Raw genomic sequence first — 14,433 nt, forward strand, 5'->3', positions numbered from 1 at the left:
TTAAAAACTAGTATCGTCTTCTGGCATGTAGTATTTTTTCTCTTAACGATTTCGTTTTCAAGTGAAAGTAACTTTCAATACGGAATTGGCTAGACAATAAAAAATGTTTAATAGTAATACTAAATTCAATTATAGACTTGTTAATTTTAACTGAGCGAATGCAATGTTTTAATGAGTAAAGAACATTGTTTTCAGGAAATGTATTTGGCTCGCCTACTTTTGTTTGGAGTCAGTCTGTTTCCTACTAAGAAAGCAAGAACTCTACCTTGAGGTTTACATTTAACCAAACGTTTTGTTGCATCTTTTAAAAAAACTTAAACTTTTGAGTAGTTGCTTCGGGCTGATATTAAGACTTGAATGGTGAGCTGCAGCATCTTGCTACTTTGGCAAAGAATTTTAGGTAAAGTATTTTGGCAGCAACTCCAACTGTCACATTTACAGTTCACATTGATTTTTTTCTAGATATATATCAGTTAGGTATTTTCTGAATGCTGTTTTAAGTAATGTTTAGCAGTTACATGTGTAAAAGGACAGTAAAAAGAACAGGTGGTCCATCCAGGCATGGTGTAATTCTGCACACCATCACTTCTCTCCCCACTTTCCCAATGCAAAATGTATATACAAATGTAGTGAAACATTCCAATTATAAATTGTAATTATAGAAGCTATATTTTGACTCCAATTTAAATCCTAATCAAGCGTTCAACAATCTACCGGTTTTCCTTAAGTCTTTCCAGTGCAAGGTTAGTTGCCACCAAGCACTACATGGCAAAAGTGGACAAATAAATGTTTGACAAATGCATTGCTACTTTTTTTCTCAGTTATTGATCCTACCCCAATACTGGATGAGCAGAAATTTCCTCCAACTAAATGTTGGGAAGACCAAAGCCATTGTCTTCGGTCCCTGCCTCAAACTTCATTCCCAAGCCGCCAACTTCATCCCTCTCCCTGGCAACCGCCTGAGGCTGAACCAGACCCTTCACAACCTTGATGTCGTATTTGACCCTGAGATGAGCTCCAACTGTATATCCGCGTCATCACCAAGACCACTTACTTCCACCCCCCCCCCCCCCCCCCCCCCCCCCCGTAGCATCGCCTGACTCCGCCCCTGCCTCGGCCCATCTGCTGCTGAAACCCTCATCCATGCCTTTGTTCCCTCGAGACTTGTCGATTCCCACGCTCTTCTGGCCGGCCTCCCACATTCCACACTCCATAAACTTGAGCTCATCAAAAGCTCGGCTTCCCGTGTCCTAACGCGCACCAAGTCCCAATCACCCGTGTGCTTGCTGACCCTGGCTCCCAGTCCAGCAACGCCTTGATTTTAAAATTCTCATCCTTATTTTCAAATCCCTCCTTATCTGTAACCCCCTACAACCCTTCGAGACCTCTGCGCTCCTCCAATTCTGACTTGTTGCGCATCTTCTATTTTAATCGCTCAACCATTGGTAGCTGTGCCTTCAGCTGCCTAAGCTCTGGAATTCCCTCCCTAAATTTTCCGCCTCTCTATCTGTCTTTCCTTTTAAGATGCTCCTTAAAGCCTACCTCTTTGACCAAGCTCTGTCCTAATATCTCCTTATTTGGCTTGGTGTCAAATTTTGTTTGGTAACATAGAAACATTCGGCCCTTCGAGCCTGCTCTGCCATTCAATATGATCATGGCTGATCCTCTATCTCGATACCATATTCCTGCTCTCTCCCCATACCCCTTGATGTCTTTTGTGTCTAGAAACCTATCTAATGCTCCTGTGAAGTGCCTTGGGATGTTTTACTATGTTAATTCAATTTAGAGACAACTCTGTTCAACACAAATGATGTGAAACAAATTAAACCATACCTAACTTCTAAGAGTAACCACTTGTTTAAGCCACAGCACTTGATTTGTGTATTGGTTTTCATATTGTGTTTTGAATTAATCAGTAATACTAGTGTACTGCAGTGGAGTTAGCATTTCAGAGCCTGAATTCATGCTTTCTGTTTTCAGAATATACTGGTCTTATGACTGTCATGTGTTCAACCTCTATCATGTGTTCAACTTCTTTGCATGCACACAGTAAAACAGACTCCTTATTTATTCAGTAAAGAAATTGGCTTGAAATGCGTATTTTCTGATGGACTGCAATATTCATGTCTTGGAAGAAACAAAAACGAGATGACACTTTTTGCAAACAAAAATAATACTTTTTAATGGACATGTTCAGCATACGCAGAAACTTGTATCAGCACTGGTGATGTATTACAGCATTGCTCATGGATTGGTTTAGCAAAAGGTTTAGTACTTGGGCCTGAAGTACCTTCTCCTAGGCTTGTTTCATGCTGTGTAGTAGCAGAACCTAGGGTATCTCTAACCTGTGTCCTATTGGAGCTGTTGCATTTGCCCAGACCTGCAACTCGCTCTTCCAGTCTCGGGACCCACCGCTTTTATCCTGGTGCTCGAGTCATGTGCTGTGGCCTTGCCCTCTACTTGCTAACTGGCGTCGCTCTAAGGTGAATAAGCGGTAAACATAACAATACATTAATCTCTGTCTGCATCTTCCACAGACAAATTTTCCCCTGTCGCTTCCCTTCTCGCAGCTTGGAGGTGGGAAGAGAGTGGTTCTGCCTCTTAAACATTGTCTCCCAGAGTGGTCTCCATTCACCACCTTTTCATCCCATTCAGCTTTCTTTTGTTTTCTTTCTCTCGCTTTCTCTTTGTTGCTCTCTGTCTTAGTTGTAGGCGCTGCTCACTTCCACTTAACAGTTTTGGCTATCGCTTCCTGCTTGACTGCCGTTTTGAACTTTGTGGTTCCCTTGTGGGCTCTTCACTTACGTTTTTTTTAAAAAGAAAGAATTGCACTTGTACAGCGCCTTTCACAACCTCAGGATGTCCTAAATTGCTTACAGGCAATGAAGTACTTTTGAAGAGCAGTCACAGAAACGTGACAGCCAAATTGTGCACAGCAAGCTCCCATAAACAGCAATGAAATAAATGACCAGATCATTGAGGGATAAATGTTGGACAGGACACTGGGAGAATTCCTCGGCTCTTTGAATAGCGGTGCGGGATCTTTTAGGACCACCGAAGCAGGCTGGCGGAGCCTCGGTTTAATGTCTCATTTGAAAGACGGCACCTCCGACAGTATGGCACTCCCATCAATACCGCACTGCGGTGTCAGCCTAGATTATGTGCTCAAGTCTCTGAAGTGGGACTTGAACCCACAACCTTCTGACTGAGGGGAGAGTGCTACCACTGAGCCAAAGCTGACAGCTTAACGGTTGTCCTAAGAAAATCAAAGATGAGAAAAAGCCAATTGATCCATCAGATTGCATTTCAAGAGTGAAGATTTTAAAGTCATTTTCTGCTATGCAGTATATTCCTGTTGTCACGTGATACTACTTGTATAATGTTATGAAGAACTTGCATTTATATAACGCCTTTATATTTCAGCTGTTATGTGGATGGATGCCTATAAGATGAATAGTATGACTGAATGCAATTTTGGTATATAGTGGTTCTAAATGTTCCTTTTTTTGCATTAGGTGAAAGACAGAGGTCCTGAAGCCACTCGTCGTTTTTTCAACTGGTTCTATTGGTCGATTAATCTGGGTGCTATTGTTGCATTGGGCGGCATTTCATATATCCAACAAAACTGTAGCTTTCTCCTCGGATATATTATCCCAACTGTTTGTATGGGGATCTCTTTCCTGATGTTTGCATGTGGCAAATCAGTCTTTGTCTCAAAGCCACCTGATGGTAGTTCTTTCTCCGACCTGTTCAAGATTCTTTTTTACTCCTGCTTTTCAAGGAAACCCAATAATGAAGAAAATACCAGGTAAAGATTGCTTGGTAATCGTGAGCTTTTAAAAATGTATATTTTTGGGGGTACGCTGTGCAGCTAATGCATTTGCACTGCTAATGCATCCATCTAAATAATATTTTAAATGTCCCATTATGTTCTTGTTTTGTAATGTATGTTATACATGTAATTATAGAAATGATGCATCCCAGAAAGCATGTGACTAACAGTGCTTAAATATTTGTTTTTACATTCATTACTCTTAACAACTGAGTAAGAATTGTATTTAATAACTTTCTGTTGAAATAACCCTACAAAGTTCCCATCAGAAATTTTTAATTGATGAGATATTGCTGCACGTCTCTATCATTACACTTCCTGACTAACAGTTATTACATTCAGAATGTAAGTGCAGTGCACACTAAAGGGGTAATTTTGTGCAGATTTATAAAACTCTAAATTTATACTACTTGTATGATTGTTATATAAAGAACTTGCCTTCATATAGTACCTTGTGTCTCAACTGCAAATTTCACAAGGAAGACCTTTTTTATAAACATTGTTAATGCTGTATTGAACTTCGAACTCCATCTTATCCATTTTTAAGCTGTTAAACTGTTTAAGCAGTTTAAATCCTATCTATTTTGCATAAACAGTCATCAGGAGGCCACTCGCTTTAACTTGCTTTCATATTCTAATGTTCTACCGTGTCTCTCGATTTACGGTGATATATACAGTATGGATCTAGGTATTGGCCCAGAAATTCGGGTCGGGGGCTTCCCGCGGGTGCAAGCCCCCGACCTGCACTTACCTAGCGCGCCGGCCGTTGAGCTGTGGGCCCGCGTGGGATTCCGATCCTGGGCCTTCTCCAGCTGCCGGCGCGCAGTGCTTGCGTGTCCCAGGGGTGCAGTTAGTTCGATGCGTCCCCTGGGATCACATGGGCCATGGAGAGCCAATGGTAGCAGGGAATGCTTCATTCATAAGTTTGACAGGAACCTATAAATACTATAAGCCCCAAAACATCACTAAATCTTCAAATAATTTTTTTTTTAAAAATCACAAAAAAAAACTATAAATTACATGAAATAACTATTTTAAACAATTTACATTTTTAGAAAATGTAATTAATTTTTTCAACGGGGCTAAAAATAAACTTACCTTTTCTTTAATAAACCTGTGGAAAAAGTTTTAATTTTAATTAATTCACCATTTACCTTGTAAAAAGCAGTCGCAAGGCCTGCTTTTTACATGTCTAACTTCTGGAGACTTACCCTCCCAGGAAAACCGGCAAAAAAAAAGTAAAAAGTAAGTTCGATGTGCACGCGTTTGACTTCTGAACCCCTTTCAGGGGAATGGAAGTGCCGGTTTCCCACGCATGCGCGGTGCATACATGAAACCGACGCTTCCATTGGGCTTACGGTGAGTACCCCATGCGTACTTGCCCATGGAGACCCGAATTTCTGGGCCAATATTGTATTTCTGGAAACTTTATGTAATTTTTTTGCATTGCCTATAATTCATCTTTTACTGGCTGGTTTGCTCTAGCTCTGAAGGCAGACCAGGTTTTATTTATCACTTTAAAAAATTAAATGAATTATAAAAAGTTATTTATTTTTACTGTCAGCCAGAGCAATGAGATCTACCCACCACCTATTAAACCAGGTTTTCTGGATCAAGCCAAGACTGTCTATGGTGGACGATTTGAAGATAGCAAAGTGGAGGATGTGAAAGCCTTTGCCAAAATTATCCCAGTGTTCCTGGCACTCATTCCTTACTGGACAGTTTACTTCCAGGTCTGATGTCATTTTGTATACTAGTAATGGATAAAATATTGAATTGTTTGTATTGTATATTGTTTAGCTATTCTAACTGAGAGCAGTAGGTCTGTCTTTCATATTGAAATCTTTAATGCATTATATATGACAAGTTAGAAACAGCATTGAAGACTTTTGTGTTTGGGGAAGAAGCATTGTATGTAGCTAATTTTCAGGTTTTCTTTCTGCTTTATAGATGCAAACCACCTACGTGCTACAGAGTCTGCATCTACAGATACCAACATTTTTTGGTGGTCATAATAATAGCAATGTTAGCAATTCGTTTGCAAGCTGCAATCACCACATGGTAAGATACATTTAGAACTACTCCTGTCTAATACTGTTTGAAAGAATGCCAATGAGTTTAGGATTATGGCTTTGAATGCAGGCTATATCAATTTTCAACAGTGAGTGTCCAAGGCAGTTTCCGTATATAATTTTCTCAGTTGTGCTGCTGAGTAGGAGCAGCAAAGTTTATGCACAAACTGGGACTGATGCCCCATGCATTTGGAGAGGCTTCCAAAAGAGGAATTGTATCATTTGTGTCCATAGGTTGAGACATTTTGGAGTGGAAGCATGAGGAATAGAGGAGAATTCAAGTTGCTAGCCTCTGAGATTGGGGTGGGCCTGTCCCAGGGAGAGGCTGCAATGAATGATTAATAGTGTGCAAGTTGATGCATGGTCTACAGATTTTAATTGTTAAATGTTTATAATGCAGTGTGTCATAAATCATCCAGAATAGTGTGTCCAATTTTGGCCCTCTCTCTCAATGGGTCATGTAGAGGCCCTGGAAAAGGCTCAAAGGTGGGCCACTAGAATGATCCCAGTTTTAAAGTCTTTAGTTATCACTATGAACCTGGAGCTGAGTCGTCTTTTTCCTTCGGGGAAAAGCGTAGTCTTGGACTGATGTAATTGATGCGTTTAAAATGATGATGGGACTAGACTCTGTGGACAGATTCTTTGAACTAGATAGCTTATACGCATGCCCCTTCGTTTTCCCTAATCTATGTATGCAGAGATCTGGGTTAGAGGTCAGGAGCTTATACTTGCGCAGAGGGTTATCAACGCAGTAGACAAGTCGCCGGCATGTGTGGTGAGCCCAGACTCACTGCAACAGTTCAAAAAGCAACTAGACAAGTTTCTTGATGTCACTAATATCGCTGCGTACACAAGATAGGCAAGATGTCCTGAACTAATTTTGATTGCCTTAGGGAATCGGAGAGGAATTTCCCATATTTCTTGCTGTGAATTGGTTTAGGATTATTTACATCTTTATTACACCTCTCGGGAGATTACATGACTGCTGGTGCGGGGGCACAATGGAGATCACTGTGCCTATTGTATCATAACTGTTTGGAACCAATGTGATGCACCAGCCAATCTTTTCCTATCTGTCTCTATGTATGTTTGTATGTAAATCGACATGACTGCCAGAATGACTTTGAACATTTTGATTGTGATGCCTCTTTAAATGTAGCTTTTCCTTACCTGAACTAATTCATATCATTCAGTTAAGGGCTCTTCTAATGCAATATTTGAGCCAGGATTTTTTTGCCTCTCATTTTGCATATGTGATGGAGTTTGACAGTTTCAATACTTATGTCCTACAATATTTACGTGGGAAAACTTATAGGTCAGTAATTTGTTGGCAGAGAGGAATGAGGTGATACTTTTTAATGAGAAAAATGGTTTAACTTCAGCATTAGGTAGCTGACCTTCCAATTGAGGTTACCATTTCCTTACATTTTCCAAGGACAGGTGAGGAAATAGGAAACTCCTTGCTTAACCTGGGCTGTCAGCAACCTTGCTTAACAATCTCGTGGTGCAGTTTTAAATAAAAGAAAAATTCTATTCAAATAGTTGAATGTTTCCATTTAAAACTGAAGATGAGGCTGTTCTAGGGTGTTTATTTAAAACTCAATCCTGTAACATGTAACAAGGCTGTACATGTTCCTTCATCTTTACATAGTTAATGACACAACAAACACTAGCATAAATGACTTGTGGACACTTGGGCTTTGTCCCTGCACAGACATAAACCTGTGAACAAAGCGCATCTTTGGAATAAGTTTAAATTTACCATGTGTTCCTCAATCAATGCACCTTCACAGTCTGTGGCGTTCTGTGAATAATCAACACGTCAAAAACAAAGTCCTTTAAATTCTGCTAAATGACTTGGTGACATTCTGTGAACTTTTATGCATAAGTAGTACACGGAGGAAGAGATTATTTGGAAGTGCTGATGTCGTCTTTCTAAAACCAGTAGAGAGGATGCAATTGCAAAGTGAATTCAGTTAAGAATCTTATTGTTTTAATCTTTCATAACTTTGTTTAGATAACTAAACCCCACTCTTCCCAAGTTCACTAACAAAAAATTGTACAAATAACATTATTGCTACTTTCTCGTCCCCTTCCTACAGCACTCTTGAAGGAGCAGTTACACATAGCTTCTCTAATTGTAATGCAGGACAATTAGATGTTTTTAATATGTGCAGCACTTTTTATAATTTAAAAAAAAAAAAAAAATCAGTAGTGGATTACCTGACATTAATCTAGTGCAAACTAATTTTAGTATAATAAAATCTGGGCTGACTCATTCATAATGCAGATGAGTTTGAAAGTAAGTTTTCTGATAGCTTATTTTCTTTTAGTGCCATATACATTTTGTTTAGGGGATCAGAAAATAATCTGTCCTTTTTTTACATTTTTGTGTTAACATCTGACATTTGGATGCGTTTCAACTTGTTGCTTCTAGAAAATTATTTCAGTATGAAATTATTAGTGTACTTACACTCTCAACATTTGTTGTATGTGTATGTTGCAATACAGAAAAAGTGATTGGCCAGATTGTGACCAGTCAGGAAAGGGAACCCTCCATACACCGCTTAGTGTAGAGCAGCTATTACTTATTTTCTACTTGGACAAGTGACAGGTTTTAGAGTAGTTATTAAACTAGTCATTGCTGCTTTGTTCATTTTATTATTTTGCTGTTTAATAAATATTTTTGGCTATTAAAATCTAAGTCGCAGTCTAGTGTAGTTATTCTCCTGACAGTTTTGCCGTCATTACCACCACAAAATCCAGGCCTATATCTTGGTTCAGAGTTATTGTAGTAAAGAAGGAAAGTTACAAATTAGTTTACGGTTTTCTTCAGTTTTGTGTTTTGGTCCTTGCTATGAAACTGCACCCTAAATAGATGGGGACAATCTGCCTACGTGATGCTGTGAGTACAGATTTGTTGACTGAATCTCCCTCAAGTAAACTTTTGAAAAGAAATATAATTTTGTACTTTATATTTCTAACCACAGAAGGAATTGTGAAGCAAAGTTTTTACCAACAATTTTAAATGTTTTGAATAGGGAGGCATAACCTAATACAGTATGTGTGCTTTAACTAATGCAGATCAGATAAATGCAGGCTTCTTTATTCTACGTGACTTTTTTTCTTTCCTGAGCAAATGCATATTTTCAAAATAATGTGCACATAGATATTGTAGCTGGTAGTGTTAGCCTGACCTCATGAAATTTCTTTTGTAGATCAATATTTTAACCATACCTAGGTAGATCGATGGATATGTGAAAAAAGGGATAAGAGCTACAGAAATATGACTGAATACCTAGATGGTAGTCCTTACTAACATCACCTTAGATGTCTATTTAATGTGTGAATGATAACCTTGATCTGTGGTATGAAAATATTAAGACTTGCTGTTCGGCTAGCTAAAATCTTTTAACAACAACAACTTGTATTTATATAGCACCTTTTAACATAGTAAAACATCCCAAGGCGCTGCACAGGAGTATTTTAAGACAACAAATTTGACATCGATCCACATAAGGATAAATTAGGGCAAGTGACCAAAAAGCTTGGTCAAAGAGGTAGGTTTTCAGGAGGTAAGAGGTGGAGAGGTTTAGGGAGGGAATTGCAGAGCTTGGGGCCTAGGCAACAGAAGGCATGACCAGCAAAGGCTGAGCGATTTATAATCGGTGCGCAAGAGGGCAGAATTAGAGGAGTGCAGATATCTCTTTGCGGGGGGGTGGTGTTGTGGGTCTGAAGGAGATTCGAGATAGGAAGGGGCGAGGCCATGGAGGGATTTGAAAACCAGGATGAGCATTTTGAAATTGAGGCACTGCTTTAAATGGGAGCCAATGTAGGTCAGCGAGCACAGGAGAGATGGCCAAATGGGACTTGGTGCAGGTTAGGGCACGGGCAGCTGAGTTTCGGATGACCTCCGGTTTAACCCTTGAGATGATAAATTGGCAATATGATGGCTGACTAGCAATTGTTTTTAAGCCACTCACAGTTTGTGCAATTGGTTGTGTTGGTGAAAAATAGATTCACTCGAGTCTGTCTTAAAGTAAAAGTACAGTTTATTAACAGAACGTTCTGGGAGAAGAGCCTTAGACCCCACGGTCTAGTGGTCACCTTCTCACCGTTAGTGATGTCAAACTTCTTTTATACAGGCAAAACACTACACACAAATGTGTTCACCCAATTATGTTCCCCCAGCAACAATTCTCTTGTCCTCATCCAATCACGTTCCCCCAGCAACAAGGTATTAAAACTTCTTTTATACATTATAGCAAAATATTACACACAGGTGTCTTCAACCAATCACGCTCCCTCAGCAACAACTCCCCTGTCCTCACAGGAATGATATGGAACCTTCTAGAACTTTGGGCGGTTAATTACAAAATGGGCAGTTTTGCAGCTACCAATTACTGTAACTCCAATACATCCAAAGGGCTTCCAGCAAATAGTTTGCAGAAGACTGCACCACTGAATAATTGTGAAATATTTAGTGTTTCCCACATTCAATAACAGTTAAACAATAATGTCAAGCACAATGGTTTTAATGGGAGCAGACACAAACAGTTAATTCCTGCCCTGTCTTAAGCTGAGTTTGTTTTTTGTCTTGTGCCATTGTTTCTTATTTACAAGTTCATTCTTTAACTCTTTGTTGCTGCTTTAAGCTATATCATTTTCACCCTAACAGTCCCTCCTGTTGGTCCCTGATCAAAACTTGATTTGTCCTGGGAACCAATGTACCAGGGTAAAAATGGCGGCACGCAGCTCCTTGTTATCCGTTTACGAAATCCAACAACGATCACAATTGTTTATGACACTCTCTTGATGATTCCTTTATGCCATTATTGGCTATTGTCCATTTTGATCCTTCATTCTTATCTGATGTGTCAAACATTTCCTTTTTGATATCCATTTTCTCCTTTTCTTTTGTTCGTGTTTCCTTCTTCATCTGTTTATCTGTTTCTTCTTGTGCCTTATGCCATAACCACTGGTTGAACCCTACTCTATCTCTAAGACATTTCTTATACAAATATTCATACAAACGTTACCTGCGCATAAGCATTTTCCATCTAACTGTTTGTACTCCTAAATAAACAAAGCTCTCTCTCGAACGTTACAATACTCCTGTCCGACTGGTGCAGCAGGTACAGCATCTTTTGCCAATTGGGCACTACAACATTTTATCGCTAAGAATGCACAGTACATTAGGATTATTATAACAAAGACCAACATCAATCCATGTAACAATGAGGGTCCGATTGATCCCAACCACCCGGTTGTCCAATTCCACAGAGTCGATTCAGGTGGTTGTCTAAGTTTTCCCCCCTCCTTCCGAATATGTTCGACCAAATTAGTGTTATTTTCTGAACTGTCAGGAATGTATGTGCAACACTCAGATCCTATCAGGGCACATGTTCCACCCTTCTCCGCTAGCAGATAACCTAGAGCCATTCTATTCTGTAAGGCAACTGTGCATATTGCCACCATTTCGGTGTTAATTTTACTCAGTGACTCAGCCGTATCATTGGCTACTTCCTCAAGAATCAAGGCTACAAGCTGAATTTCTCTTATTGCCCTGGCCGTTCCATACCCGGGGAATAGGATAGCGAAGAATCGTTCTGTTTTAGTAATGGCTCTTTTGGAATGATAATGATTCGCTAGAGAGGGCAAGTGATAAATGTATGGCACCACATATGCCAGGTAACATGATCTTGTCCAGCCCCGTGGCAACCAGGGGTATGCCTTGTGGCCACAAATAAAGCATGTCCCATTGTACGAGGTGGTTTTATCAACATCTACTCCCTGGTATCTGCAGGGTTTGTTGAAAGTACCTGTCTGGTTGGCGTATGGGACTTCCAGTGTACAACCATAATACTGAGAGGACGTATAAAGGGGAAACCCGTCGACAGTACCAGTTACTGTAAAATTATACACGCACCGACTAGTGCCTACGAATATTCCCCCAGTTAAATTCCTTACTAAACATATTGTCCCCGGTAGCCTTCCCATACCTGTGGCCTTGGTGAGGAAGGGAGGCTGTTGGGAGCGGTCGTACCCTGGTTGGTACCACCCTTCGAAGGTATTCATATAATATCCCCCCGCTTCCCAGGGCTCTGCAGATATGGTGTAAAATGACAAAGTAGAGGATGCCCCTCTTTCCGTCTTTTACCACAGATGCAACTCTTATCATCCTGGGGGATTGGCGTGTGCCATTCTGGTGTGTGTATATATACCACTCTACTACTTCTGACAGATTAAGTGGGACAGGTCTAAGAGGAATCCCTCCTTTAGAGTGGATAGGGATTTGGGTACATACCCAACAACCTCCTTCCTTATTGTTTTCCGTAGCATATTTGTGGGACATATACAAAAAGGTATTCACCTTCAGTTCTCTACGTCGCTTGTTATCATTCTCTGGTCCAGGGACCTGTCTCATCATAACAATTAGGCAGGCACCCACTACACATGCACATAACAGTGGTATCCCTTTTTCCATTATTACAACAGTTGTCCCCTTTTTAACAAGAACCGGAAATCACGCACGCATTACGCTTGCATTAACATCGAACAATTCTTATCACTTTATGTTAACAACTTCCCAAAGGCTATATCGCAACCCTAACTGTTTGTTACTTGTAGATTCTATTCTCCTGTGGGGATGGATAAAATATCGTCATTAGCTTAAGTCCTCGAACATAACCATTTGGACTTCCTCCCGCCTTCGGGCTAGTTGGGGTCGGCGGGATTGTTCCCATACGTACTTCAGGATGCGCCCCAAGGTGTATCCCATTAGGATAATATACATATTATCCATACCAATGTTTGTAATATCATCCATTCCCATTCTTTGTATTGCCTGATATATTCTTCGCTATCTGTAAAGGGTATCTGTTCTGGTGTAGCCATTGCTAAGCTGATGAAGGGTCATAGACTTTCAACTGTGCCCAGTGCTTCCATTGTCCAATGCCCTTCATATCAATGCAAGCACACTTATCCCCACTAATTAGAATTTGGTATGGCCCTGACCACTTTGGTGCAAATCTGGGTTTCTCCGGTAGATTTTTAACCATTACCTTGGTCCCCACCGGAGGAATGTACGGGAGCGCAGGAACAGCTTCTTTCCCAGGGCTGTCATCCTACTGAACTCCACAAATAAACACTAAAGCCTGCACATCTGCCGATGCACTTTATTATGGTCATATTTATGCTAATATATATGTACAAATGTATGTTGAAATGTTTAAGTGTCCTAATCCAAATTGTACACTCTCGGGAGCCGCAAGCCTACATTTCGTTGTACTGCACTTGTGCACTAACAATGACAATAAAAGTTGATTAGATTTAACTCCAAATCTTTGTCCTTTTCCTCCTGCCGATCCTGAGTTTGTTGCCTCATTTCTTTCAACTGGTCACTTAATTCCAATATGTATCTACGGATTTTGTCCTTGAGGGGGCCTACCTCTTCCCCCACCAGTTATTATTCCATGGGGAAGCCGCATTGCCCTTCCCGTCATTAATTCGTACGGGGATAAGCCCGTTGTTCGATTCGGGATTGCCCGCAACTTCATTAATATGGCTGGCAACACATCTACCCATTGTTGCGGCCTTTCTCCTCGGGCCTTGGCTAGGGCTGGTTTTAAAGTTCGATTCGTTCCACCATCCCGGAACTTTGGGGATGATGGCATGTGGAATTTTTGTTTTATTCCCATCCATTCACATATCTTTTTCACTACAGCTCCTGTAAAATGTGTCCCTTGGTCGGAATCGATCTGTACTGGCACTCCCCATCTGGGAATTACTACTTCTGCCATGATTTTAGCTACAGTGGTGGCTGTACAATCCCGAGTCGCAAACGCCTCAACCCATCTGGTGAATTGATCTATGATTACCAAACAATATTTTCGTCCCCTGGAAGTGGACCCGTGTAGTCTATCTGTATATTTTCCCATGGCCCCCGTGGTCGGGGTTGGTGGGCTAATCGTATCTTTATCGGTTGCCCTGGGTTATACTGTGCACACCTCTGGCACCGTTGACAGTACTTTGCCGCGTCCTTTCCCAAACCCGGCCACCACCATTCTTTACTTAATAACTCAATCATTGCTCCCCTTCCTGTGTGGGTATCCCCATGGTGCAATTCCAGGAGTATCTGTTGGATACATGTCGGAACTACCACCTTTCCATCCTTTCGCCAGATTCCCCCGGAATCTGGCCTGCCCCCTGCGCGATGCCACTCTTGTCTTTCTCCTTCAGAGACATCTTTGTGCAACTCACTAATGTCTGTGTTCTACCTGAACGCTTGACACTCTCTCCTCAACTAGTTCTTGTTCAAGGGCTTGTCTTGCTGCTAAATCTGCAGCCTGATTCCCTTTTTGCTCTGGGCTTTCCACCTTCTGGTGTGCCTTTTATTTTTACCACGGCTGCTTGTAAGAGAGCCTTTATCCGTTCCTCATGTTTGATGGAATCCCCCCCCCAGCTGTCATAAACCCCCTTCTCCCCCAAGCGGTCATATAATCGTGTACTACTCCGAAGGCGTATCTA

The 14,433-nt window shown here is 40.9% G+C and overlaps 1 protein-coding gene across 1 annotated transcript in view; it reads left to right on the forward strand.

Annotated features, from left to right (window-relative positions):
* slc15a4 (solute carrier family 15 member 4) overlaps window positions 1-14,433 on the forward strand; it is a 102,154-nt gene that overhangs the window by 976 nt on the left and 86,745 nt on the right. Inside the window, exons 2-4 of the mRNA XM_085961691.1 lie at window positions 3,516-3,808; window positions 5,397-5,565; window positions 5,783-5,893. Coding sequence (XP_085817817.1) covers window positions 3,516-3,808; window positions 5,397-5,565; window positions 5,783-5,893 — 573 coding nt within the window. The remainder of the gene's footprint in view (window positions 1-3,515; window positions 3,809-5,396; window positions 5,566-5,782; window positions 5,894-14,433) is intronic.

The sequence above is a fragment of the Somniosus microcephalus genome, chromosome 19, assembly GCF_052327205.1.
Source record: "Somniosus microcephalus isolate GS21.2 chromosome 19, FLI_Smic_1.0, whole genome shotgun sequence".
Classification (NCBI taxonomy): domain Eukaryota; kingdom Metazoa; phylum Chordata; class Chondrichthyes; order Squaliformes; family Somniosidae; genus Somniosus; species Somniosus microcephalus.